Source organism: Mustelus asterias, chromosome 4, assembly GCF_964213995.1.
Source record: "Mustelus asterias chromosome 4, sMusAst1.hap1.1, whole genome shotgun sequence".
Lineage (NCBI taxonomy): Eukaryota > Metazoa > Chordata > Chondrichthyes > Carcharhiniformes > Triakidae > Mustelus > Mustelus asterias.
In genome coordinates, this window is record NC_135804.1 from 53,164,401 (window position 1) to 53,191,650 (window position 27,250).

A 27,250-nucleotide genomic window follows, 5' to 3' on the forward strand; every position below is an offset into this window, starting at 1 on the left:
ATCAAATGCTGTGTTAAGTTATTTGAACTAACCTGTTAAAATTAGCAAGGATGAACGCACTCAGTGAAACAGCGAGTCACGGTTGCCATGGGAACAGTGGAGCAATATTTCTGGACATGTACCGACCGTTTTTGAACACTTCAAACATGCTGGGAGCCAGTCCGCGGAATAACATGGGCTTTGCAGCATCCCTAATAACCCCTCTTTAAAAAGTCTTCAGCTAGACATAATTGACAATATTAGAACCTAATGCAGTTTAATGAGCTTGCACCATGTCAATGCCAAGTGTATTGTAGGCAGAGTTACATTTGTTTCTCCCCAACCCCCACCTTTTATTCATTTAATCTAACAATTTGACTGGACAGCTGGTTTCCATTATGCTATTTAAGGACTTTTGATTCAGTCACGCACGCACAGAAGGGCACGTGGAATAGGGTAGCAGGTCTGCCAATCTTAAAGGCACACCGTCACCTGATTTCTACTCTGGTGGGAGGTGTCTTGGACCTGGTTTTGTACACAATCTAACCTTCAGAACACTAATCGTGAGTGTCTCAATAGTTCATGTCACATCATTACGCCTGACTTCTCTTACGATGAGTCTTGAAGACACAAACATGGGAGTTAATGCAGCAAGCAGTGAAATAGCCAATAAGAAAAGCCAGCCTTGCAAAGGATCATTTTAGAAAAATAAAAACAAATGGAAAGAAAACAAACGTCTCCACTAACGGCAGGAGTCAATTGGATTTTATACAAAATTTGGTTCACCTTGGCCTAGCGAATTTTGGGTCTGTGCACAGCAAAAATAATAACAAAAAGGCAGAAGCTCCACCTGTCTGTTGATGTTTCGAACAGGTGACCGGCCTGACGTTACACTGGTACAAAACGGCTTTGAACAATTTGACTCAGCATGGCCAATTCAGAAGAGGCCTCATCGATTCAAAATGAGACTGAAACAGCCAATGGGAAGGATTCAGTGAGGGTCAAATGGACCAAGCCAGCAAGCCAGGTTACCAAGCTGGTCAGACGTATTCCTGGAACTTTCATTACGAGTCCCCAACTCCAACAGTCCAGGCAAGCAAACTTTCCCTCCATCTCCAATGGTTTCATTACTAATTAACAAAACAAAGTGAAAAAGAAACAGTTTTCCCAGTGTTCATTTGGTTTTCCCTCTGGGTGACTCACAGCACTGCCTGGAGATTAATCATTAGTACCCAGAGATTCCAGAACAATTTTGAGATTTCAGTAACCCCATCTTCACTACTTCAGTCAGTAAACACAAAGTCTCTTGTAGATTAGCACACATTTAAATTACTCACCTTTTTTTATTTTATAGTTTTGTTTCATTTATAATGAATTAAGGAAATATTTTTCCAATTGAAAAGCAATATGCAACGGTGGGGCGAGCATAAATCATCTTCAAACGCTTCATCAATGACTTTCAAAAGTTCAGAATTGAGCTAGTTCGCTGATTACTGTAGTATTCATTTCCATTTGCAATTCCTCAGATACTGAAGCAGTCCATGCCCACAAGTAGCAAGACCTGGACAGCACTCAGGCTTGCAATGAGTAGTGGCAAGTAACATTCGCACTATACAAATGTCAAATAATGACCATCTCAAACAAGAGACAATCTTATCATCTTCCCTTGACATTTGATGGCATTAACCACCCTGAGTCCTCCGCAATCAATATCCTCTGGGATACAAGTGACCAGAAATTTAACTAGTCCAGCTCTATAAACACTAAAAGAGCAGGTCAGAGACTGGGAATTCTGTAGTGAGTAACCTCCTGACTCCCCAAGCCTGTCCACCATCTACAAGGCAAAGTGTGATAGAACACTCTCCACTTGCCTGGATGAGTGCGGTTCCAACAACACTCAAGAAGCTCAACACCATCCAGGACAAAGCAGCCCATTTGATTGGCACTTCATTCATCACCTTAAACATTCACTCCTTCCACCACCAATGCACAGTGGCAGCAATATACCTACAGGATGAGCTACAGCAAATTGACTAGGTTCCTTCGACGGCACCTTCCAAACCTGTGACCTCTACCACCTAGAAGACAAGGATGGCACACACATTGGAACACCACCACCTGCAGTCAAAAAACATTCTTACTTGGAAATATCATCATTGTCGCTGCTTCATAATGGTGAAACTCTTTACCTAACAACCCTGTAGGAGTATTTTCACCACATGGACTGCTGCAGTTCATGAACTGCTGAAGTTGGCTCACCATCACCTTGCCAAGGGTAATTAGAGAAGGCAATGAAAGCTGGTGTAACCAGTGACAGCCACATTAGTATGCAAATAAATATTTCTGGAATTTAGGCAATTTTAATATAAATAACATATAAATATAATGTTGGCCTAGTACAACATGGCATCAAATGAAATAGTTTCTAATAAAGAACATGTTTTGTTCTTGCATAAGTGTACATACAGCAACATGGGTAGGGGTAAGATTAGATCCACATAGACAAGAGAGAGTGTATTCATTTATTAGCCAACAACCAATTTTATGCAGCAGATATCGAATTTTTAAATATTGGATTGGTGCAACTATGAAGTAGTTCTGATGAGCTGTAGGGTCTGCCATTTACGAGGGCCTCCAACCGTGATTGGCCACACGGCAGGTAATCACAACAAGGTCACACATATGGAAACCAGATCCTTCCCACAGGAATCGGGCTGTGGAGTGGGAGGCACAAATCAAAGGATGAGTCCCTATGGACCAGACAGCAGTCATAAAGTGCCTCCAATGGAAACCAAGGAGCAGGTAAGTCTATGTCACATGAACGTATACTAAAACAGTGCTCGGAGATAGACCAGCGCCTCGCATTCCCCCAGCATATACCCCCACCAGGGGAGGTAGTAAATGACATGCGGTAAAGACATGAGACAAAGGCAGCTTCCAGTCATGGTGATTTGAATGGTTATTGGGTGCCACTCTGGGAAATTAGCCATTTTACAGCACATGAGAGAGCTTGGTGAAGTAGCAGTAAACATGAACTGCAGAGTCCCAGAGGAGCATAGTACTTACTTCCTGCAGTCAGCAGAGATGTTCTGTGGAACTGTATAGCGACAGTCCATGATCATGGTGAGGGTCTCACTGTCATTCACCTCGTGGAATGGTGGATATCCGCACACCAGCATATAGAGGATTACTCCCAGGCTCCAGATATCTAGGGCACAGAAAAGGTGACAGTCACAGTTAGAGTCCCGCTTGTTCAAATTGCATCAATTCCAAAAATCTTTCTGCGGGTATTTTGATTTTATTAAATGAATGGTTATGATTAAATAAGCGTTTGTCTAGGTTCTAACTGACCAATGACCCTCTGTCGGGCCATACATGCCTGCTAGTGCTTTGCTATTGTGAAACACTTTGTGAACTATCAGTTTTGCAGCGATTTTATGGAGGTGTTGGGACTCACAACAGATTTTGCCAATGGATGAGTTTTTTTTTCCTGAGTCTAGCTTGTCCTGCATTTCCAAAAGAGGAGCTTGCAGCACTAGTCAAAGCTGAGTAATGTGTTTGGAGCCTGACACAGCTCGACGAAGCATGTTCTCGCTAGGTGAGGCACCCGGTCTGAGCTAGCGCCTGATACAGATCCACTAGAGTTAGAGTTAGGCTTAGGCTTTTAACCTGGGGTGTGGCAGGCCAGAATGCAGGCAGATAATAAAAATTAGGTACACTCTTTTTTAAAAAACGCTTCAGGTGAGCAGTTGTTCAGTTGGCAAATTGCCAATTACTAAGGAGGGGCCAACCAAAACTAAATGTCAAGGAATGCTCTGTAGTAAATAATCCTGCAATCTACTATTAGAGTGACCTTCTGGAATTCTCAGTGGTTGTGTCAGGAAAGATGGTCATTATGCTTTCTGAGTGAGGTGATCTGGCTGTCCCACAGTGGTGCAGTTCGGTGAAGGCGCAACATTTTAATTTGAACTCAAGTCAGCAAAATGATTACAATTGATAACAAGATAGCAGGGCAGGATAAGGATAGCAACACTGCCAGGGTTACGGAATATTTATAAACTAACAAAAAGTCCCAAGTTCCTTGCCTGCAGATTATTCCAACGCATGGAATCTGGTGTTTCACAAGTTATAAAGTTCGAATTATTTGGATACTGAGCACAGGGGCAAGAGCTGAGTCTGTGACTTCATGCTCACCTTCCCTTAGACTTTGGAGTGTCAAAATCAGCCACCTTGGGGGATTCAGTGAGTGGAAGCTGGACATTGCCCCATGTGGTTTCATTAAAATACATTTGAATCTGAGATGACTTAACAGGGTAGACGCAGAGGTCGTATCTCCTGACTGGAGAAATCTAGAATACAGGAGCACAGTCTTAGAATGAGGGGCCAATCATTTAGGACTGAGATGCGGAGAGATTTCTTTGCTCAAAAGGCTGTGAATCTACCTCACAGAGTTGTGGATCATCCGTCATTGAATACATTCAAGGCCGAGATTGATGGATTATTCAACCCCAAGAAATTCAGAAATAACGCTCCCAATAATGGGGTGTCCAGAACTAGTGGTCATAGTTTGATGATAAGAGGTAAACCTTTTAAACCTGAGGTGAATGCACTTCACTTAGAGAGTGGTGAATGCATGGAATTCACTACCACAGAAAGTGGTTGAGACCAAAACATTGTGTGATTTCAAGAAGGAATTAGATATAACTCATGAGGGATCAATGGATGTTGGGGAAGGTGGGATCAGGAGATTGAATTTGATGATCAGCCATGATCAAAGTGAATGGTGGAGCCGGCTCGAAGGGCCAAACTCTATGGCCTGGGGCTCGGCTCCTCCCTCTGCGACTGGATCCTAGACTTTCTAACCCACAGACCGCAATCAGTAAGGATAGGCAACAACACCTCCTCCACGATCATTCTCAACACTGGTGCCCCACAAGGCTGTGTCCTCAGCCCCCTACTATACTCCTTATACACCTATGACTGTGTGGCCAAATTCCCCTCCAACTCAATTTTCAAGTTTGCTGATGACACCACCGTAGTGGGTCAGATCTCAAACAATGACGAGACAGAGTACAGGAAAGAGATAGAGAATCTGGTGAACTGATGCAACGACAGTAATCTCTCCCGCGATGTCAACAAAATGAAGGAGATCATCATCAACTTCAGGAAGCGAAGCGACATGCCCCTGTCTATATCAATGGGGACAAAGTGGAAATGGTCAAGAGCTTGAAGTTTCTAGGTGTCCAGATCATCAATAACCTGTCCTGGTCCCTCCATGCTGACACGATAGTTAAGGAAGCCCACCAATGCCTCTACTTTCTCAAGAGGCTAAGGAAATTTGGCATATCCACTGCAACTTTCACCAACCTTTACAGATGCACCATAGAAAGCATTCTTTCTGGTTGTATCACAGCTTGGTATGGCTCCTGCTCTGTACAAGACCACAAGAAACTACAAAGAATTGCGAATGAAGCCCAGTCCATCACACAAACCAACCTCCCATCCATTGACTCTGCCTATATTTCCTGCTGCCTCGGAAAAGCAGCCAGCATAATCAAGGACCCCAATCAGCCTGGACATTCTCTCTTCCACCTTCTTCCATTGGGAAAAAGATACAAAAGTCTGAGGTCATGTACCAACCAACTCAAAAACAGCTTCTTCCCTGTTGTCATCAGACTTTTGAATGGACCTACCTTGTATTAAATTGATCTTTCTCTGTACCCTAGCTATGACTGTAATGCTATATTCTGCACCCTCTCCTTTCTTTCTCTATGTACAGTATGATTTACCTGTATAGCACGCAAGAAACAATACTTTTCACTATATATTAATACGTGACAATAATAAATCAAATCTATTCGAATGGCCTACTCCTGCTTCTAGTTTCTATGTTTTTATCGAACCAAGGGATTTGGGGTTCGGACAGGGAACTGGAGGTGGAGGATTAACCATGATCCTATTGAATGATGGGGCAGGCTCAAGGGGGTTCACTCTCTTATGGTCTTATGTAAATCTAGATGACTCCTGAGATTTCCAAATGACGGACAAAGAGAAGAGCCATTTTGGACAGGAAGTTAATGAATGACCATAATGGAGTCAGATTTCAATCACTCCGCATTGCTTTGACCACGAGAGAGATATAAAAGGTATGTATCCACCACCAGGTATCTATGTAAATGGAACATTCTGGAAATACACTGCAGGCCTGTCAACATCTATAAAGAGAGAAGATAAGTTTCAGGTGTGGAGTCCCGCTTGTTCTGACAGCTCACATTTCAAACTTTTCTCTACAAATTTGCGACAGCTGCTTTTGAATTCCAGTCTTACAGCCTTGCTTCCCTGATAGCTATCATTTCATTCTGCTTTGCAAGCCTAGGAATAGCAACATCTATTTCAAAACATCCGTCAGTAACTGCCAAAGCGAGGAGATACCAAATGATGTATTCATTCAACCTGAACCAACAATACCTCACTAGATTCAATAAAAATACAGACGTCCCAGCATACTATAAACTAATGTAATTGCAAGGAGATAACTTAGGAAATGAACTTTTGCTGCTGCGGCCTATTGCTGCTCTGTTGCTAAGCAACACCTGGTGGGTTCCTTTGCTGCATATCCTGTCTATTGTTGGTACAGTGACAGGAAAGATAGTTCTGGAGCCAGAAGACAAACACAGGCACACAGACAGACAGCAGCACACGCACAAGGGCACACACATTCATGCTCACACGTGTACGTGACTGGGTAATGCAAAGTTAGACTGCAAAGTTAACTGTAAGCATTTTATCGAGCACAGTCTCATGATGAAGTTAATCCATTCCTAAAGCTTTATGCTTCTGCTTTAATGTGCAACATGTTGCTCATCAAAACGAGAAGCCGATCAGACCCTCAATGTTCCTTACACTGCTCTCTGCATGTCTGTATCTAACACTCTGCATGTCTGTATCTAACACTCTGCATGTCTGTTCTCTGCATGTCTGTATCTTACACACTGCATGTCTGTTCTCTGCATGTCTGTATCTTACACTCTGCATGTCTGTTCTCTGCATGTCTGTATCTAACACTCTGCATGTCTGTATCTAACACTCTGCATGTCTGTTCTCTGCATGTCTGTATCTAACACTCTGCATGTCTGTTCTCTGCATGTCTGTATCTAACACTCTGCATGTCTGTTCTCTGCATGTCTGTATCTTACACTCTGCATGTCTGTTCTCTGCATGTCTGTATCTAACACTCTGCATGTCTGTATCTAACACTCTGCATGTCTGTTCTCTGCATGTCTGTATCTTACACTCTGCATGTCTGTTCTCTGCATGTCTGTATCTTACACTGTTCTCTGCATGTCTGTATCTTACACTCTGCATGTCTGTATCTTACACTCTGCATGTCTGTATCTTACACTCTGCATGTCTGTATCTTACACTCTGCATGTCTGTATCTTACACTCTGCATGTCTGTTCTCTGCATGTCTGTATCTAACACTCTGCATGTCTGTTCTCTGCATGTCTGTATCTAACACTCTGCATGTCTGTTCTCTGCATGTCTGTATCTTACACTCTGCATGTCTGTTCTCTGCATGTCTGTATCTTACACTGTTCTCTTAGAATCTTAGAAACCCTACAGCACAGAAAGAGGCCATTCAGCCCATCGAGTCTGCACCGACCACAATCCCACCCAGGCCCTACCCCCATATCCCTACATATTTACCCGCTAATCCCTCTAACCTACGCATCTCAGGACACTAAGGGGCAATTTTAGCATGGCCAATCAACCTAACCCGCACATCTTTGGACTGTGGGAGGAAACCGGAGCACCCGGAGGAAACCCACGCAGACACAAGGAGAATGTGCAAACTCCACACAGACAGTGACCCAAGCCGGGAATCGAACTCAGGTCCCTGGAGCTGTGAAGCAGCGATGCTAACCACTGTGCTACTGTGCCGCCCCATTGGTTTTCTGCATGCCTGCATCTTACACTGTTCTCTGCATGTCTGTATCTAACACTGCTCTCTGCATGTCTGTATCTTACACTGCTCTCTGCATGTCTGTATCTAACACTGCTCTCTGCATGTCTGTATCTAACACTGCTCTCTGCATGTCTGTATCTAACACTGCTCTCTGCATGTCTGTATCTTACACTGCTCTCTGCATGTCTGTATCTTACACTGCTCTCTGCATGTCTGTATCTAACACTGCTCTCTGCATGTCTGTATCTAACACTGCTCTCTGCATGTCTGTATCTTACACTGCTCTCTGCATGTCTGTATCTTACACTGTTCTCTGCATGTCTGTATCTAACACTGCTCTCTGCATGTCTGTATCTTACACTGCTCTCTGCATGTCTGTATCTTACACTGCTCTCTGCATGTCTGTATCTAACACTGCTCTCTGCATGTCTGTATCTAACACTGCTCTCTGCATGTCTGTATCTAACACTGCTCTCTGCATGTCTGTATCTAACACTGCTCTCTGCATGTCTGTATCTAACACTGCTCTCTGCATGTCTGTATCTAACACTGCTCTCTGCATGTCTGTATCTAACACTGCTCTCTGCATGTCTGTATCTAACACTGCTCTCTGCATGTCTGTATCTAACACTGCTCTCTGCATGTCTGTATCTAACACTGCTCTCTGCATGTCTGTATCTAACACTGCTCTCTGCATGTCTGTATCTAACACTGCTCTCTGCATGTCTGTATCTAACACTGCTCTCTGCATGTCTGTATCTTACACTGCTCTCTGCATGTCTGTATCTTACACTGTTCTCTGCATGTCTGTATCTAACACTGCTCTCTGCATGTCTGTATCTTACACTGCTCTCTGCATGTCTGTATCTAACACTGCTCTCTGCATGTCTGTATCTTACACTGCTCTCTGCATGTCTGTATCTAACACTGCTCTCTGCATGTCTGTATCTAACACTGCTCTCTGCATGTCTGTATCTAACACTGCTCTCTGCATGTCTGTATCTTACACTGTTCTCTGCATGTTTGTATCTTACACTGCTCTCTGCATGTCTGTATCTAACACTGCTCTCTGCATGTCTGTATCTAACACTGCTCTCTGCATGTCTGTATCTAACACTGCTCTCTGCATGTCTGTATCTAACACTGCTCTCTGCATGTCTGTATCTAACACTGCTCTCTGCATGTCTGTATCTAACACTGCTCTCTGCATGTCTGTATCTTACACTGCTCTCTGCATGTCTGTATCTAACACTGCTCTCTGCATGTCTGTATCTAACACTGCTCTCTGCATGTTAGTATCTTACACTGTTCTCTGCATGTCTGTATCTTACACTGCTCTCTGCATGTCTGTATCTAACACTGCTCTCTGCATATCTGTATCTTACACTGTTCTCTGCATGTCTGTATCTAACACTGCTCTCTGCATGTCTGTATCTTACAATGTTGTCTGCATGTCTGTATCTTACACTGTTCTCTGCATGTCTGTATCTAACACTGCTCTCTGCATGTTTGTATCTTACACTGTTGTCTGCATGTCTGTATCTAACACTGTTCTCTGCATGTTTGTATCTAACACTGCTCTCTGCATGTCTGTATCTAACACTGCTCTCTGCATGTCTGTATCTAACACTGCTCTCTGCATGTCTGTATCTAACACTGCTCTCTGCATGTCTGTATCTTACACTGCTCTCTGCATGTCTGTATCTTACACTGTTCTCTGCATGTCTGTATCTTACACTGTTCTCTGTATGCCTGCATCTTACACTGTTCTCTGCATGTCTGTATCTAACACTGCTCTCTGCATGTTTGTATCTTACACTGTTCTCTGCATGTCTGTATCTTACACTGCTCTCTGCATGTCTGTATCTAACACTGCTCTCTGCATGTCTGTATCTAACACTGCTCTCTGCATGTTTGTATCTTACACTGTTCTCTGCATGTCTGTATCTTACACTGTTCTCTGCATGTCTGTATCTAACACTGCTCTCTGCATGTCTGTATCTAACACTGCTCTCTGCATGTCTGTATCTTACACTGTTCTCTGCATGTCTGTATCTTACACTGTTCTCTGCATGTCTGTATCTAACACTGCTCTCTGCATGTCTGTATCTAACACTGCTCTCTGCATGTCTGCATCTTACACTGTTCTCTGCATGCCTGCAACTTACACTGTTCTCTGTATGCCTGCATCTTACACTGTTCTCTGCATGTCTGTATCTTACACTGCTCTCTGCATGTCTGTATCTAACACTGCTCTCTGCATGTCTGTATCTAACACTGCTCTCTGCATGTCTGTATCTAACACTGCTCTCTGCATGTTTGTATCTTACACTGTTCTCTGCATGTCTGCATCTTACACTGTTCTCTGCATGTCTGTATCTTACACTGTTCTCTGCATGTCTGTATCTTGCACTGTTCTCTGCATGTCTGTATCTTACACTGTTCTCTGCATGTCTGTATCTTACACTGTTCTCTGCATGTCTGTATCTTACACTGCTCTCTGCATGTCTGTATCTAACACTGCTCTCTGCATGTCTGTATCTTACACTGTTCTCTGCATGTCTGTATCTTACACTGTTCTCTGCATGTCTGTATCTAACACTGCTCTCTGCATGTCTGTATCTTACACTGTTCTCTGCATGTCTGTATCTTACTCTGTTCTCTGCATGTCTGTATCTTACACTGTTCTCTGCATGTCTGTATCTTGCACAGTTCTCTGCATGTCTGTATCTAACACGGCTCTCTGCATGTCTGTATCTTACACTGTTCTCTGCATGTCTGTATCTTACACTGTTCTCTGCATGTCTGTATCTAACACTGCTCTCTGCATGTCTGTATCTTACACTGTTCTCTGCATGTCTGTATCTTACTCTGTTCTCTGCATGTCTGTATCTTACACTGCTCTCTGCATGTCTGTATCTAACACTGCTCTCTGCATGTCTGTATCTTACACTGCTCTCTGCATGTCTGTATCTAACACTGCTCTCTGCATGTCTGTATCTTACACTGCTCTCTGCATGTCTGTATCTAACACTGCTCTCTGCATGTTTGTATCTTACACTGTTCTCTGCATGTCTGTATCTAACACTGCTCTCTGCATGTTTGTATCTTACTCTGTTCTCTGCATGTCTGTATCTTGCACTGTTCTCTGCATGTCTGTATCTAACACTGCTCTCTGCATGTCTGTATCTTACACTGCTCTCTGCATGTCTGTATCTAACACTGCTCTCTGCATGTCTGTATCTTATACTGCTCTCTGCATGTCTGTATCTTACACTGTTCTCTGCATGTCTGTATCTTGCACTGTTCTCTGTATGTCTGTATCTTACACTGTTCTCTGTATGTCTGTATCTTACACTGTTCTCTGTATGTCTGTATCTTACACTGTTCTCTGCATGTCTGTATCTTACACTGTTCTCTGCATGTCTGTATCTAACACTGCTCTCTGCATGTTTGTATCTTACACTGTTCTCTGCATGTCTGTATCTAACACTGCTCTCTGCATGTCTGTATCTAACACTGCTCTCTGCATGTCTGTATCTTACACTGCTCTCTGCATGTCTGTATCTTACACTGTTCTCTGCATGTCTGTATCTTGCACTGTTCTCTGCATGTTTGTATCTTACACTGTTCTCTGTATGTCTGTATCTTACACTCTTCTCTGCATGTCTGTATCTTACACTGTTCTCTGCATGTCTGTATCTAACACTGCTCTCTGCATGTTTGTATCTTACACTGTTCTCTGCATGTCTGTATCTAACACTGTTCTCTGCATGTCTGTATCTTACACTGCTCTCTGCATGTCTGTATCTTACACTGTTCTCTGCATGTCTGTATCTTACACTGTTCTCTGCATGTCTGTATCTTACACTGCTCTGCATGTTTGTATCTTACACTGTTCTCTGCATGTCTGTATCTAACACTGTTCTCTGCATGTCTGTATCTTACACTGCTCTCTGCATGTCTGTATCTTACACTGTTCTCTGCATGTCTGTATCTTACACTGTTCTCTGTATGCCTGCATCTTACACTGTTCTCTGTATGCCTGCATCTTACACTGTTCTCTGTATGCCTGCATCTTACACTGTTCTCTGTATGCCTGCATCTTACACTATTATTTAAGGATTGTAAATAGTAATGGATGGGGTGAGAAAGATGCATTTCTGTTGTCCTAGGAATCTTCTTTTCAAACTAAATGCCCCTTACACCTTAAAAGAGATTTTGCTTTTTTGCAAAATGAAAGAAGACAAATAATTGCTCCTTCTTAATTCTCAAAAATAAAGCTTAGAGCAATTGCAATTCTGAAATCCTAAAATTCAGATGATGATGCAATTGGGATTGGGTATACATGGATGTACACAGGATTAGGTATATGCAGGTGCACAGAGGATTGGTATACGTGGATGTACAGTGGATTGGGTATATGCGGGTGTATGGAGGATTGGATATATGTAGATGTACAGAGGATTCACTGTATGTGGATGTACGGAGGATTGGGTATACGTGGATGTACAGAGGATTAGATATACGTGGATGTACAGAGGATTAGATACATCCGGATGTACAGAGGATTGGGTATATGCGGGTGTATGGAGGATTGGATATATGTAGATGTACGGAGGATTGGGTATATGTGAATGTAGAGGATTGGGTATATATGTGTATGTACAGAGAATTGGGTATATGCAAGCGTTCGGAGGATTGGGTATATGTGCATGCACGAAGAAGTCTCACAACACCAGGTTAAAGTCCAACAGGTTTATTTGGTAGCAAAAGCCACAAGCTTTCGAAGCGCTCCCTGCTCCTTCGTCAGGTGAGTGGGAGTTCAGTTCACAAACGGGGCATATAAAGACACAAACTCAATTTACAAAATAATGGTTGGAATGCGAGTCTTTACATCTTAAAGGTACAGACAATGTGAGTGGAGAGAGGGTTGAGCGCAGGTTAAAGAGATGTGTATTGTCTCCAGCCAGGACAGTTAGTGAGATTTTGCAAGCTCAGGCAAGTCGTGGGGGGTTACAGATAGTGTGACATGAACCCAAGATCCCGGTTGAGGCCGTCCTCATGTGTGCGGAACTTGGCTATCAGTCTCTGCTCAGCGACTCTGCGTTGTCGTGTGTTGTGAAGGCATTTATGTGAATGTACAGAAATTTGAGTTTATGTGGATATATAATGAGAATTCGGTATAGATGGATGCATGGAGAAGGTTGGGTGCATGTATTTATGTGTACAGAGTGGATGTTGCCATGTGGAACGTATGTGGGTGTGTTTAAGGAAAGGAGTGCATGAACTCAAGGGTGAACATAGAACATAACAGCGCAGTACAGGCCCTTCGGCCCTCGATGTTGCGCCGACCTGTGAAACCAATCTAAAGCCCATCTAACCTACACTATTCCAATATTATCCATCTGCTTATCAAATGACCATCTAAATGCCCTTAATGTTGGCGAGTCCACTACTGCTGCAGGCAGGGCATTCCACGCCCTTACTACTCTCTGAGTGAAGAACCTACCTCTGACATCTGTCCGATATCTATCACCCCTCAATTTAAAGCTATGCCCCCTCGTGCTAGCCATCACCATCCGAGGAAGAAGGCTCTCACTATCCACCCTATCTAATCCTCTGATCATCTTGTATGCCTCTATTAAAAGTGATGACAAACCCCACCATTATCAGACACCACTAAGAGACAGCCCCAGTATGGAGGCAGCTCCAACACCTCGATGGTTGTCACTGAAACCTCAATTCAGAAACCATGTTCAAAGCAGAACTGACTAGAGCTGTGATCTTTGGGAGGTTATTGATTGATAATGTTGAGCAGTGGCGCAGAGACAAAAAAAGGATTTCAGCTCTCAGCCAATTTCAAGTTCTTTACATTGATAATACTTTATGGAAGAAATGAAAATGGCTGACCCTGTTGCTCATCAATTATTAAAAGCGTATCAAATATTTAGATATTGTGCAGTTATGTTCTGCTGAAATGATAGGATTGTTATTGATTTGTTACATGCCAATTTTAGTCAACGATAAAAGCTCTTATGATTCATGTAATACTGGTGGTGGTCCAGGCTATCAAATTACATTGCAGTTGTTCTCCGCTGCTCAGGCTGTTTTGCAAAGTCTCCATTAGGGAATCCTCGAAAGGCTGGTGTAGCACACAGAGCTTCTGAAGGCTCTGCCAGCAGTCTCTGATTAACCCAAAACTGGAACCCTCAAGAGATTCCACTTCATGTGAGAACAGCTCTGTCTGGCTAAGTGTACCACATATGTTCAAAACAAAATTCTTCAAAACCGACAGCCTCTTAATATCTGCCCACTTGCCCCCCCCTGGGTGCCAGGAAAGTGAGTCGGATTACAAGTCCTGGTACTGGCTCTGCAGCTTTCAAAACAAGACGTCTTCCAAGAGGAAATCTGTGTCAGAAAATGTGAAGGCGGCCCCATTTTGGAATGACATTCAAAGCAGAGAACAGACCTCATTTGGTTATTCATTTTTTGCTGCCTTGTCTACTTTCTCATCCAGGGGTGTCCCAACGGTAGCCCCAATCTGGCCTAGACTGCCCTCAGATTAATGGGGGTGGCACGATGGCACAGTGGTTGGCACTGCTGCCTCACAGCGCCAAGGATCCGTGTTCGATTCCCGGCTTGGGCACTGTCTGTGTGGAGTCCGCACGTTCTCCCCGTGTCTGCATGGGTTTCCTCCAAGTGCTCCGGTTTCCTTCCACAGTCTGAAAGACGTGCTGGTTAGATGCATTGGCCATGATAAATTCTCCCTCAGTGTACCCGAACAAATGTCGGAGTGTGGCAACTAGGGGATTTTCACAGAAACTTCATTGCAGTGTTGATGTAAGCCTCCTTGTGACACTAATAAACTTTAAACATTTAAAACATATGGGCACACAAGCTGGGAGGAGTGTGCCATTTTCCCCGCTCTGGTATTCAAATAGGACCATGGCTGCCTGCGACCCCAACCCCACTACTCTGATTACCTCCTTCCTCGATACCCTTTGATACTCAGAATAAATCTACCTCTCCTTAAAAATATTCAACGTCCCTGCCCTATTTCCTCTTTGCATAGGAAAGCGAATCCAGCAGGTTCATTTATTACCGGCTGCTTCAGCTGGATGGAATTTACTGGACCTGGAGATTCAGAATGGCTCATCACACTGCACCAATCTGAATGGCCCATTTCAGAGCAGCAGCAAGAAAAGTTCCCAGGAAAGGTTGACTGTAAAGGTTACAGGAAACATCTGACTAATGATCTCAAAGCACTGAAGCTAGAACCATGATTGCGGTGGTTTTAAAAGATCAGCTGCCGGTCTCAAAGGTTCGAACACACTAAGAGCTTTAGCGAAAGGATGTTAACACTACAGGCTGCTCAGATAGATGACCCATTTGCCCGCGCAGACGGTCAATGACGTCATCACTGATTGGTCTCTTAACGTGCCCCTGTTCCACTGCAAAGCTGCTGGTGAGGAAACACTAGAAGTACCATGAATACACAAGGCTCACCATGTTGGGACTCGAGTTTTGGCTGGGTGAGGAATATTTTACTGTGCCAAGCTTTACTTACTCTGTTTACACTTGCATGTAAATCAGTAACCCAGCCACCGCAATAAGGGCAATGTAGATGTACAGAACAAGTCAACTCCCAGCTTCCTCCTGTTACCACAACATGTGCATGATTATTATCTTATCTTCCAACTCATCCCTCTCCCTGTAGACCATTCCTCTCTTTTCCTTTCATTGTAACATAATCCTTTTTCTCTCTATATGGCATACTTCCCTTTCCCGCTTCCTGTTGCATATTTCTTCCTCCTTCCCTCGTTCTCTGTCCCTCTTCTTGTGACTTAATGATTCACAAAAGTAATAATTAGACTAAAACACATGGCAGGTCCGGTCTAAGGTGCGCATGATGACACATGAGCTTAGATAGACACCTGTCACATCAGGTAATAGATACTGAGGATAGCAGGAGAACCAGTGCTCTGGCTCCCAGGGAGATCAGAAAACAAATAGATGGAGTCGGTTTAAGAAGTAACTCCATTATTTAGTGATTCCTAATTGTGCTGGTGGCATTTAGTGGTAACACATCAATATTCCACCAAACAGATTTAGGCAGGTTGGGTGAGTGGCAAGAACATGGCAAATGGAATAAAAGGTGGATGGCTATGTGGCACAGTGGTTAGCACTACTGCCTCACAGCATCAGGGATCCTGGTTCGATTCCCGGCTTGGGTCACTGTTTGTGCAGAGTCTGCACGTTCTCCCCATGTCTGTGTGGGTTTCCTCCGGGTGCTCCAGTTTCCTCCCACAGTCAGAAAGGCATGCATTGGCCATGCTCAATTCTCCCTCGGTGTGCCCAAACAGGCGCTGGAGTGTGGCGACTGGGGGATTTTCACAGTAACTTCACTGCAGTGTTAATGTAAGCATACTTGTGGCACTAATAAATAAAGTATGATGTTATTCATAGTGGGAAGAAAAATAAAAAAGCAGAATCTTTTTGATTGGTGAGAGACTGAAAGTGGTTAGAGGGGCCTGGTTGTTCTAGCACACGATATACAAAAAAGTTAATATGAAGGCACAGCAAGCACTTCAGAAGGCAAATGATTTATCAGCTTGCATTGCAAAGGGATTGGAGTACAAGAGAAAGTTTGACCGCAATTATATCGGGCATTGATGAGGCCATGCCTGGAGTACTGTGTGCAGTTTCCTTACCTAAGGACAGACAATATTTCCCCTAGAGGAAGTGCAATGAAATTCCCCAAAATTGGTTCCTGGGATGAGGGGTTTGCTCTACGAGGAGGGATCAGGCATACTAGGTCCATTGCCCTGGAGTTTAGAAGGATGAACAGTGATCTAATGAATGAAAAGCGGCTCACACTTAGTGATTAAAATAGGGCAGCATGGACAAGTTGGGCTGAAAGGTGTGTTTCCATGCTGTAATCCTCGATGACTCTATGACACTCCCTTTTTGAAAGCAATTAGGGACGGGCAACAAAACGCTGGCTGCCAGCAACGCCCACATGCCGTGGAAGAATAATAAAAATAAAGTGATGGTGAAATAGCAAAACGGAGTAGGATATGTTGACACAACAGCTTATGATGGTAAACGATGACACAAATGCCCAACAAGTTTTGGGCAAGAGAAATCAAGGTATGTGGACAGGAAATGCTTGCCCCAAGCAAGGTTAAATTTATTAACATGAAGCTTATATTGATGAGGTAGAAAGTCGAGTCTCCTAAATGCTTTCCAAAGCCCTGTGGGATTTTTAACCATCCACTGGCAGAAGTGGGGAGTTTCAACTTACTCCTGGTAACTCATGAACAAGATTTCTCTCTTTTCCCTCACCTCAAGTAACAACTAGTCTCTATGTGACAGATTAAACCGTGGATCAGGATCAGCAATGGTACCAAATGATGAGCCACTAACTAATCTGGTGCCTCGTGAGGTTTGGGGCTGGGGTACTCCCCTTTCTTTTGAACTCCATATACATATTTTTCTTTTGTAGCTCAAAAACTCTGATTACATTAAACATTAAAATTAAATTCCCAAGCCAGTACTACAGCAACTTCCTCTTGAAGACTGCAGGAAGTTCCCTTCCCTGCATTTCTCACTTTGAACTGACCGCCCCACATAGCTGGGAAACTTATCCACTGGTTCTGTGTTGGGTATAGCTGTACAAGCAAAAAAGGATTTGTCCCTCTGGGAAATCTCACTAACTAAATCATCCGAAACAAAGCAATGAAAGGGGTTGACTTTTTCTGAACTTGCAATAATCTCAAATGGCAAACAAAATGCATTGTCCCACGATGCTATTTTAGTGTTGATTTGCCACTGTTATCTAAAGATTCAAAGAACTGTGTTATTCCATAGTATCTTAATATGTTATCATTCCTGGCCGTTGAATAGCTGGGTGAAGGTTCACATCCATTATTCCCATAATCTGACTTAATTAAAATTTTACTCCACGGAATTTTAATTCAAGGAATACAAGTTCAAGTCCCACAACAACAACTGCCGAATTTAAATTCAATTCATTCAACACCATTATTCCTACGAAACACATCTCCAAACTCCATGGTCTGGGGCTCAGCTCCTCCCTCTGGGACTGGATCCTAGATTTCCTAACCCACAGACCGCAATCAGTAAGCATAGGCTCCTCCACGATCATCCTCAACACCGGTGCCCCACAAGGCTGTGTCCTCAGCCTCTTATTATACTCCTTAAACACCTATGACTGTGGCCAAATACCCCTCCAACTCGATTTTCAAGTTTGCTGATGACACCACCGCAGTGGGTCGGATCTCAAACAATGATGAGACAGAGTACAGGAATGAGATAGAGAGTCTGGTGAACTGGTGCAACGACAATAATCTCTCCCTCAATGTCAACAAAATGAAAGAGATAGTCATCAACTTCAGGAAACGTAGTGGAAGACATGTCCCATCTACATCAATGGGGACGAAGTAGAAGCTTGAGAGCTTCAAGTCTAGATCACCAATAACCTGTCCTGGTCCCCCATTCCAACACTATATTTAAGAAAGCCCATCATGCCTCTACTTTCTCAGAAGACGAAGAAAATTTGGCATATCAGCTATGACTATCACCACCTTTTACAGATGCACCATAGAACCATTCTTTCTGGTTGTATCACAGCTTGGTATGGCTCCTGCTCCACCCAAGACCACAAGAAACTACAAAGGGTCGTGAACGAAGCCTAGTCCATCACGCAAACCAGCCTCCCATCCATTGACTCTGTCTACACTTCCCGCTGCCTTGGCAAAGCAGCCAGCATAATTAAGGACCCCACGCACCTTGGACATTCTCTCTTCTACCTTCTTCTGTCGGGAAAAATACAAAAGTCTGAGGTCACGTACCAACCGACTCAAGAACTGCTTCTTCCCTGCTGCTGTCTGACTTTTGAATGGACCTACCTCGCATTAAGTTGACCTTTCTCTTCACCCTAGCTATGACTGTAACACGACATTCTGCACTCTCTCCTTTCCTTCTCTATGAACGGTATGCTTTGTCTGTACAGCACGCAAGAAACAATACTTTTCATTGTATACCAATGCATGTGACAATAATAAATCAAATCAAATCAAATGAATAAAATCAGAAATAAGCTAGTCTCAGCAATGAGGATCACGGTCAGGGCCCTGATATTTACTCAAAGCCAGACTGAACATGGGGGTGGGGATGAGCAGTAATCTTGGCCAAATGGGTATCCCCCTGGATGTCTTACAGAAATCAGCTCAATCGCAGGGCATCTTTTAAATGTTTTCAGTAGGGTATCTGCCTGAGTCTCTGATGAGCCGACTGCCTGACAGGCAGTTAGGTTACTGGGGAGCAGATGTCGGGCTGGTCTGACAGCTATGCGGTGTGGTGTGTGCGGGTGGGATGGTTGCAGTGAGAAGCGAATTTGACATTTGCCAGGGAGGGTTAGACAGACAGCACTGGTGGGTAGAGATTAGCCAGTTTCAGGGCTCTAATCCTGTGACGGTGAGCTTGTTGGGGCTGGATTGATCACCCCTGCTTCTCTTGGCCCACAAGGAGTGCTGGAAAAGACATTCAACTTCTTTTTGTTTGCCTGCTGGAATCTGCAGCGTCCATGCATTGGAAATAAAAATTCAGGTAAAATGGAGGTGTGATTTCAGAGACTCCCAAGAGTGGATTCGCTGCTTATCCCTGCCCATCTCTGGTCAAACCAGAAATGTAGACTGGAGGCGATTGGAGAGTTTGAAATTTTTCACCATCCCATCCATTCCCAACCCATCTACCCTGGGGTTAAAGCCCCTCCACAGCCCCTCCACCACACCCCTAAGTGTCACAGCCGAACCCACAACAGCAAGAGCAAGTGTTGAGATTCAGCTTCACTGGCTTCCTTTAGCTCTTTCTTTTGCAGTACTTCAAAGCTGTAGAAGTCCTCCTCAAAAGCCAAGGCCACTTCTCCATTTCAAATTTGAAATAACAACCATTTGTTTTCTATGAACGGGTAACTGATCTTCAAACCCAGCTTCACATCTAGGTGACCACTTCAAAATCCATTCCAATATCTCCGTAACATTCAGCCCCATTCCATAACAAACATCAATCCAACTCCTTCTAAAAAGGACCATCTCCTTTGTAAATAAACCCTGAATCAAAGACTTTATGCCCCAGTTCTGCTTGTGATTGAGGGCGTGTTTGGTGAAACTAAGTTCAAACACTCTTGTCTCCGATGGAGAAGGTTATGGTTTCAATGCTGTATTAAAGGGGTGCTGCACTGTTGGAGATGCCATTTTGAGACACTAAACCACAGCCCCATCTGCCCTCTCTGGCAGATGTAAAGATAGTAAGAAGTTTAACAACACCAGGTTAAAGTCCAACAGGTTTATTTGGTAGCAAAAGCCACACAAGCTTTCGAAGCTCTAAGCCCCTTCTTCAGGTGAGTGGGAATTCTGTTCACAAACAGAGCTTATAAAGACACAGACTCAATTTACATGAATAATGGTTGGAATGCGAATACTTACAACTAATCAAGTCTTTAAGAAACAAAACAATGGGAGTGGAGAGAGCATCAAGACAGGCTAAAAAGATGTGTATTGTCTCCAGACAAGACAGCCAGTGAAACTCTGCAGGTCCACGCAACTGTGGGAGTTACAAATAGTGTGACATGAACCCAATATCCCGGTTGAGGCCGTCCTCGTGTGTGCGGAACTTGGCTATCAGTTTCTGCTCAGCGACTCTGCGCTGTCGTGTGTCGCGAAGGCCGCCTTGGAGAACGCTTACCCGAATATCAGAGGCCGAATGCCCGTGACCGCTGAAGTGCTCCCCAACAGGAAGAGAACAGTCTTGCCTGGTGATTGTCGAGCAGTGTTCATTCATCCGTTGTCGCAGCGTCTGCATAGTTTCCCCAATGTACCATGCCTCGGGACATCCTTTCTTGCAGCGTATCAGGTAGACAACGTTGGCCGAGTTGCAAGAGTATGTACCGTGTACCTGGTGGATGGTGTTCTCACGTGAGATGATGGCATCTGTGTCGATGATCCGGCACGTCTTGCAGAGGTTGCTGTGGCAGGGTTGTGTGGTGTCTTGGTCACTGTTCTCCTGAAGGCTGGGTAGTTTGCTGCGGACAATGGTCTGTTTGAGGTTGTGCGGTTGTTTGAAGGCAAGAAGTGGGGGTGTGGGGATGGCCTTGGCGAGATGTTCGTCTTCATCAATGACATGTTGAAGGCTCCGGAGGAGATGCCGTAGCTTCTCCGCTCCGGGGAAGTACTGGACAACGAAGGGTACTCTGTCCACTGTGTCCCGTGTTTGTCTTCTGAGGAGGTCGGTGCGGTTTTTCTGATAACTGTGGTACCTGATACGCTGCAAGAAAGGATGTCCCGAGGCATGGTACATTGGGGAAACTATGCAGACGCTGCGACAACGGATGAATGAACACCGCTCGACAATCACCAGGCAAGACTGTTCTCTTCCTGTTGGGGAGCACTTCAGCGGTCACGGGCATTCGGCCTCTGATATTCGGGTAAGCGTTCTCCAAGGCGGCCTTCGCGACACACGACAGCGCAGAGTCGCTGAGCAGAAACTGATAGCCAAGTTCCGCACACACGAGGACGGCCTCAACCGGGATATTGGGTTCATGTCACACTATTTGTAACTCCCACAGTTGCGTGGACCTGCAGAGTTTCACTGGCTGTCTTGTCTGGAGACAATACACATCTTTTTAGCCTGTCTTGATGCTCTCTCCACTCCCATTGTTTTGTTTCTTAAAGACTTGATTAGTTGTAAGTATTCGCATTCCAACCATTATTCATGTAAATTGAGTCTGTGTCTTTATAAGCTCTGTTTGTGAACAGAATTCCCACTCACCTGAAGAAGGGGCTTAGAGCTTCGAAAGCTTGTGTGGCTTTTGCTACCAAATAAACCTGTTGGACTTTAACCTGGTGTTGTTAAACTTCTTACTGTGTTTACCCCAGTCCAACGCCGGCATCTCCACATCATGACTACCATCGACGATGTAAAGATCACATGGGAATATTTTGAAAAGCAGGAAATTTATCCCCAATATCTATCCTTCAAGCAGCATCACTGAAACAGATTATCTGGTCATTATCACATTGTTGTTAAGTGGTTCAAATTAAAATGCAACAGTCTTCGCCAGCACAATCTGGTAGTGTGCTGGGAGTGAGGACCTCACTTGTATTATTTTTATTCACTCGAGGGACATGGGTGTAACTGGCTGCCCAGCATTTATTGTCCATCCTGAGTTGCCCTTGGAGGGCAGTTGAGAGTCAACCACATTGCTGTGGCTCTGGAGTCACATGCAGACCAGACCAGGTAAGGACGGCAGATTGCCTTCCCCAAAGGACATTAGTGAACCAGATGGGTTTTTCCGACAATCGACAATGGTTTCATGGTCTTCAGTAGATTCCAGACATTTTTATTGTATTCAAATTCCACCATCTGCTGTGGCGGGATTCGAACCAGGGTCCCCAGAACATTCGCTGAATTTCTGGATTAATAGTCTAGTGGTAATACCACTAGGCCATCGCCTCCCCATATTAATAATCTTTTCATTGGGAAGCTGGGTTGTCTGGTCACGTACAGAACATTCAAACTTTTTAGTTTCCTAGGATCAATGCAGAAGGTGGCCATTTGGCCCATCGAATCTACACTGACTCTCCGACAGAGCATTTACTGGGATCTTGCTGTGTGCAAATTTGCTGCTGCATTTCCTACAACAGTGACTACACTTCAACAAACATTCTTCATTGATTGCAAAGCACTCTCGGATGCTCGAGGTTTGTTAATTGCACTGCAGAAATTCAAGTTATTTCTTTCTTTACAATATCCAGCGATTTCGAACCACACTCAGCCACAGGGGTTAGGTTGGTATTTAAATAAAAGCTCAATTCCATGAGGGCCAGTCATTAATTGCAATTTCTAAGAAACAAAACAGGCAAGATGCTCTGTATGTTAATGTGTGCAACACATATCATATCAAACCTAGTCACAAAACACACTTTCGCTATTAGAATGAAGTGGAAACCATCCACTCAAGGTTTCAATGGATGGAAAAGTCAATTTCCATAACCAAACAGTGTCACAGTGGTTAGTACTGCTGCCTCACAGCACCAGGGACCCGGGTTCAATTCCAGCCTTGGGTGACAGTCTGTGTGGAGTTTGCACATGCTCCCTATATTTGCATAGGTTTCCTCTGGATTCCTCCCCCAGTCCAAAGATGTGCAAGTTGGCTGTATTCTCGTGCTAAATTGCCCCGTAGTGCCCCAAGATGTCTAGGTTAGGGGGATTAGCGGGGTAAATACGTGGGGTTACAGAGATAGGGCCTTGGTAAGATGCTCGGTCAGAAAGTTGGTGCAGACACGATGGGCCGAATGGCCTCCTTCGACACTGCAGGGATTCAATGATTCTATGAAACTAGAAAGGTTGACTGCTCTGTACGTGGCCACACAGCCCATCTTCCCAATGGAAAGATTGGTACAAACGAGGTCCTCAGTCACAACATACTGCCAGATTATTCTGATCAAGACTGAGGACCCTGTTGCATTTTAACCAGAACCATTTAAGAGGTCTTGCTTCGTGTTTCTCTCTGCCATGGATCTGTCATCCTGCCTTGTGGTGCCAAGACATCTGCCAGCGATTCACTTATCTCACGGAGGCTTGCGTGCGACTGGGCCATCTAACCCCCGTCTCACTTTGCTGGAATGAGAGCGTGGAGCAGCTAGATAAATATCACGGAGAAAGCTTTGGTTTCCATTCACATAATCCACTCTGTTCTCCAGCATTCAAGAGCCTAAAGGGCTGTTTAAATAGGAAACAGATGGTGCATGGACACACACACACACACATACAGAATAGTAGCCACTATAGAGGGAAATGTCAGAGTGTAGCACTGAAACAGGGGAAAAGAGCAATACATTAAGTTCATCGGCACAACCTGGCGGGATATCAGGTGCAAGAAGTGATGTTATATCATACCCTTCATTAATTTTTCCCTTTTTTGTCGATTTCCTTTTATGCATTTCACTCAAATCTCATTCTCCAGCTGAATTCATGGACATGTTCCAAGGTTTTGGCCCTTGGCAGAGTTCTTCCCTGTTCACTGCATTCCTCTTAACTACATTGTAACCAATTCTCAGCAATTTCCTTACACGTTCATCTGCACTGCACATTTTGAGTGGGTTAAGAAACTCACTCTAACAACACTCATTTTTAAAGGGAGAACTTGCCTTCTTAAGAATGGCCCACGGATTTGCAAACGGGAGGGGGAAAATCTTCCAAACCATACTGTGTTATTCAAAGTAGCAGAGTACAAGGAGCTTAAGTATTATATTCCACCCTGCTCCCCAACTAAAGCACCTCATTAGAGAACCTGGAATATAGTTACTGCCAGGGATCACATAAATACTCGGGCGGGAGGAGGGGGGGAAGGGGGGGTGAGGAAGATTGGGGGGACGTGAGGGTTGGAGCTCAAATGTTAATACTTTTCACTTCCTATACTGGCGGTAGATTTGCAAGAATCAGACATCTCCTCGCACATCCAAAACATTTCCGAGGACCTGCTTCTTTAACCCTTCTCTAAGACACCAAGCGAATGGGGTGCATATCCCCTAGCCCTTGATGTGATCCTTGAATATCAGCTACATACCCAACATGTCAGTCAAGGGAAATGGATATGACCAACAAAACCTCCACTGAGTAAACACATTAAATAATATAGCAACTTAGTTGTCAGCGAGTCTCCATTTCGGCAGCTATGCTATTGGGTAGGTGCATCAGATTTACTTGTTACTCTCACGCTGGGCTAGAAACACAAGATGTCCCTGCCTCTGGAAGGGCTGAGATTGCCGATTCCACCCCCACCAACCCCCCACCCCCCGAATCGCAGAGGATAGCTTCTCTCCAGGGATTCCTGAAGTCATTCAATGTCAATGCTAATCTGTCCCAGTCCCAGGCAGTCTGAGCAATCAGCCCTTCCACACACACCAGCAATGCAAATGTTCCATCACTCAGTGACCCCCATGGACTCTCCTTAGCCAATAGGTAAGGTTTGATGAAGAGCCACATTCAAGTCTGCAAACAACCACACAAACAAAAACATGCAGGTACAGCACACAACCAAGAACGCTAATGGAATGCTATCCTTTATCACAAGAGGAATTGTATATAAAAGCAAAGATGCTACGCTTCCATTGTACAGGGCATTGGAGAGACCACATCTTGAATATTGTGTGCAGTTTTGATGTCCTTTTTTTTTAAAGAAAGGATGTAAGGGAGGCAGTTCAGAGGAGGTTTATTAGATTGATACCTGGAATGAGTGAGTTGTGTTAGGAGAAAAGGTTGGGCAGGCTGGGCTTGTTTCCACTCAAGTTCAGAAGAGTAAGGGGTGACTTGATTGATTGAGTATATAAAATCCTGAATGGTCTTGACAAGGTGAACGTGAAAAGGATCTTTCCTCTTGTGGGTGAGTCCAGAAATAGGGAGCACTATTTTAAAATTAGGAGTTACCTTTCAGGACAGCGATGAGGTGAAATGTTTTCTCTCAGAAGGTTGTGCTACTTTGGAACTCTGCCTCAGAATGCGGTGAAAGTGGGATCAGTGAATATTTTTAAGGCTGAGGTATATAACTGCCTTGATAACAAGAATCTAAAGGTTATCGGGGAGTAGATGGGAATGTGGGACTCAAAACACAACCAGGTCAGCCATGATCTTATTGAATAGGAATGGCGGAGCAGGCTCGAGGGGCCAAATGGTCTACGTCTGCTCCTATTTCGTATGTTTGTAAACTTGCACATGCACTGAGGAGTACAACTATATGGGACAGGGCTGGCAGACCAGTAGGTCTTTCTCTGCCCATTTTTTTTCATCTGGTGGTACATACAGTTGTTTGTCTATTGATACTAGTACTGTGAACTGTACAACATAAGCTACTTCTACATGAAGCAGCTCCCTAACACACAAGCAGCAACAGATAGGAAGATTTGCCCTGCTTTTCTACAAATAGTAAAACTGTTTAATGGAATAATGGATAACGGCCTTATGCATAAGATTCAGAGTCAATCTTCAAAGTACCCTCCTCCCAGCTCTTGGACTAACAGTGGCATTTTGATGCAACAATATGGTGGCCAGAATAGTTTGTGCCTCAATGCTGTCATTTATTAATGGACTTTACATAATAGTCCTTTGGTAGTACTGACTGGAGTATTGCTGAAGAAGAGCCATCTGTCAAAGCTTTTTGTCTTGCACTCATCAGAACATTCACAAGAATACAACGTAAAAACGTGCTGATTTCCCTCACATTAGGGGCACAAGATGAAAAACTTTGACAAAAATTGGTTCTTTTTGCAGAAATGCATCACATAAATGCAGGCTGCTTCAAACGGGGTCAAACAGAGAGCACAGTGAAAATATTTCAATCCAATCAGTCCCTTGCATCAGTCAGTAACACAACAAACCCAATTCCAATGTGTTTAGTTGTCACGAAGAGCAGCAGAAGACTTCCTGTGTCAGAGCAGGAGTCTCTATCTGCACCAACGAGTCAGACCCTGGGTGTGCATGAGAAATGTAAAGCTGGCACCAAGCCCAGGATCAGCAGCATCCGTTCTCCATGGGTTTGCCAATTTAGCTTCAACATTCAACTTTAAATAACGCAGTGAGATAAAGATGATTATTTACTGGCACTGCCTGTGGAATTATTTTTTTTTAAATGAACCTTTGCCCCATTTCTGTAAAAATGGTGTCAAGTGATTTTTTTTCGAAACATCAGGAGTTGGGAAAACTGTACACTTTGGGAAGTGACACCGATAATAAAGAGTCAAACTTTTAGAGGTACACGGACTTATTGTACTGCTCAAATCTGGGCAGGCCAAGGACTGAGAAATGGAACTTTACTTCATAAAGAAACTTGACCATTTTGTGCTTTTGATGCACAATGCATGTATTGAAACCATTTGGGGAAATTCCGCACACTATTTATCCCCCAACCAGCATTCAACAAAATGGATTATTTAGCTATCATCACAATTATGCTTGTTGGGAGAGTCCTATGTACAATTTTGGCTTCTACGCTCCCTACAGTACGACAGTGATTACACTTCAAAAATACTTCACTGTTTGTCAGGCACTTTGAAACATCCTGCGGTCGTGAAAGGGGCTAAATAAATGCAAGCTTTTCCCCTGATGTTATAACATTGATGCAAACATGATGCATCTCAGGATGCATCTCAGGATGAAATTGGGACAATTATTCAGTCGAGCGCAGGATAACTTTATTACTACAGAGTTCATCAGTGTCACAT

At 43.9% G+C, this 27,250-nt stretch overlaps 1 protein-coding gene across 1 annotated transcript in view; it reads right to left on the reverse strand.

Moving 5' to 3' along the window:
- Window positions 1-27,250, reverse strand: part of snrkb (SNF related kinase b) — a 136,785-nt gene that overhangs the window by 40,088 nt on the left and 69,447 nt on the right. Inside the window, exon 3 of the mRNA XM_078211039.1 lies at window positions 3,046-3,187. Coding sequence (XP_078067165.1) covers window positions 3,046-3,187 — 142 coding nt within the window. The remainder of the gene's footprint in view (window positions 1-3,045; window positions 3,188-27,250) is intronic.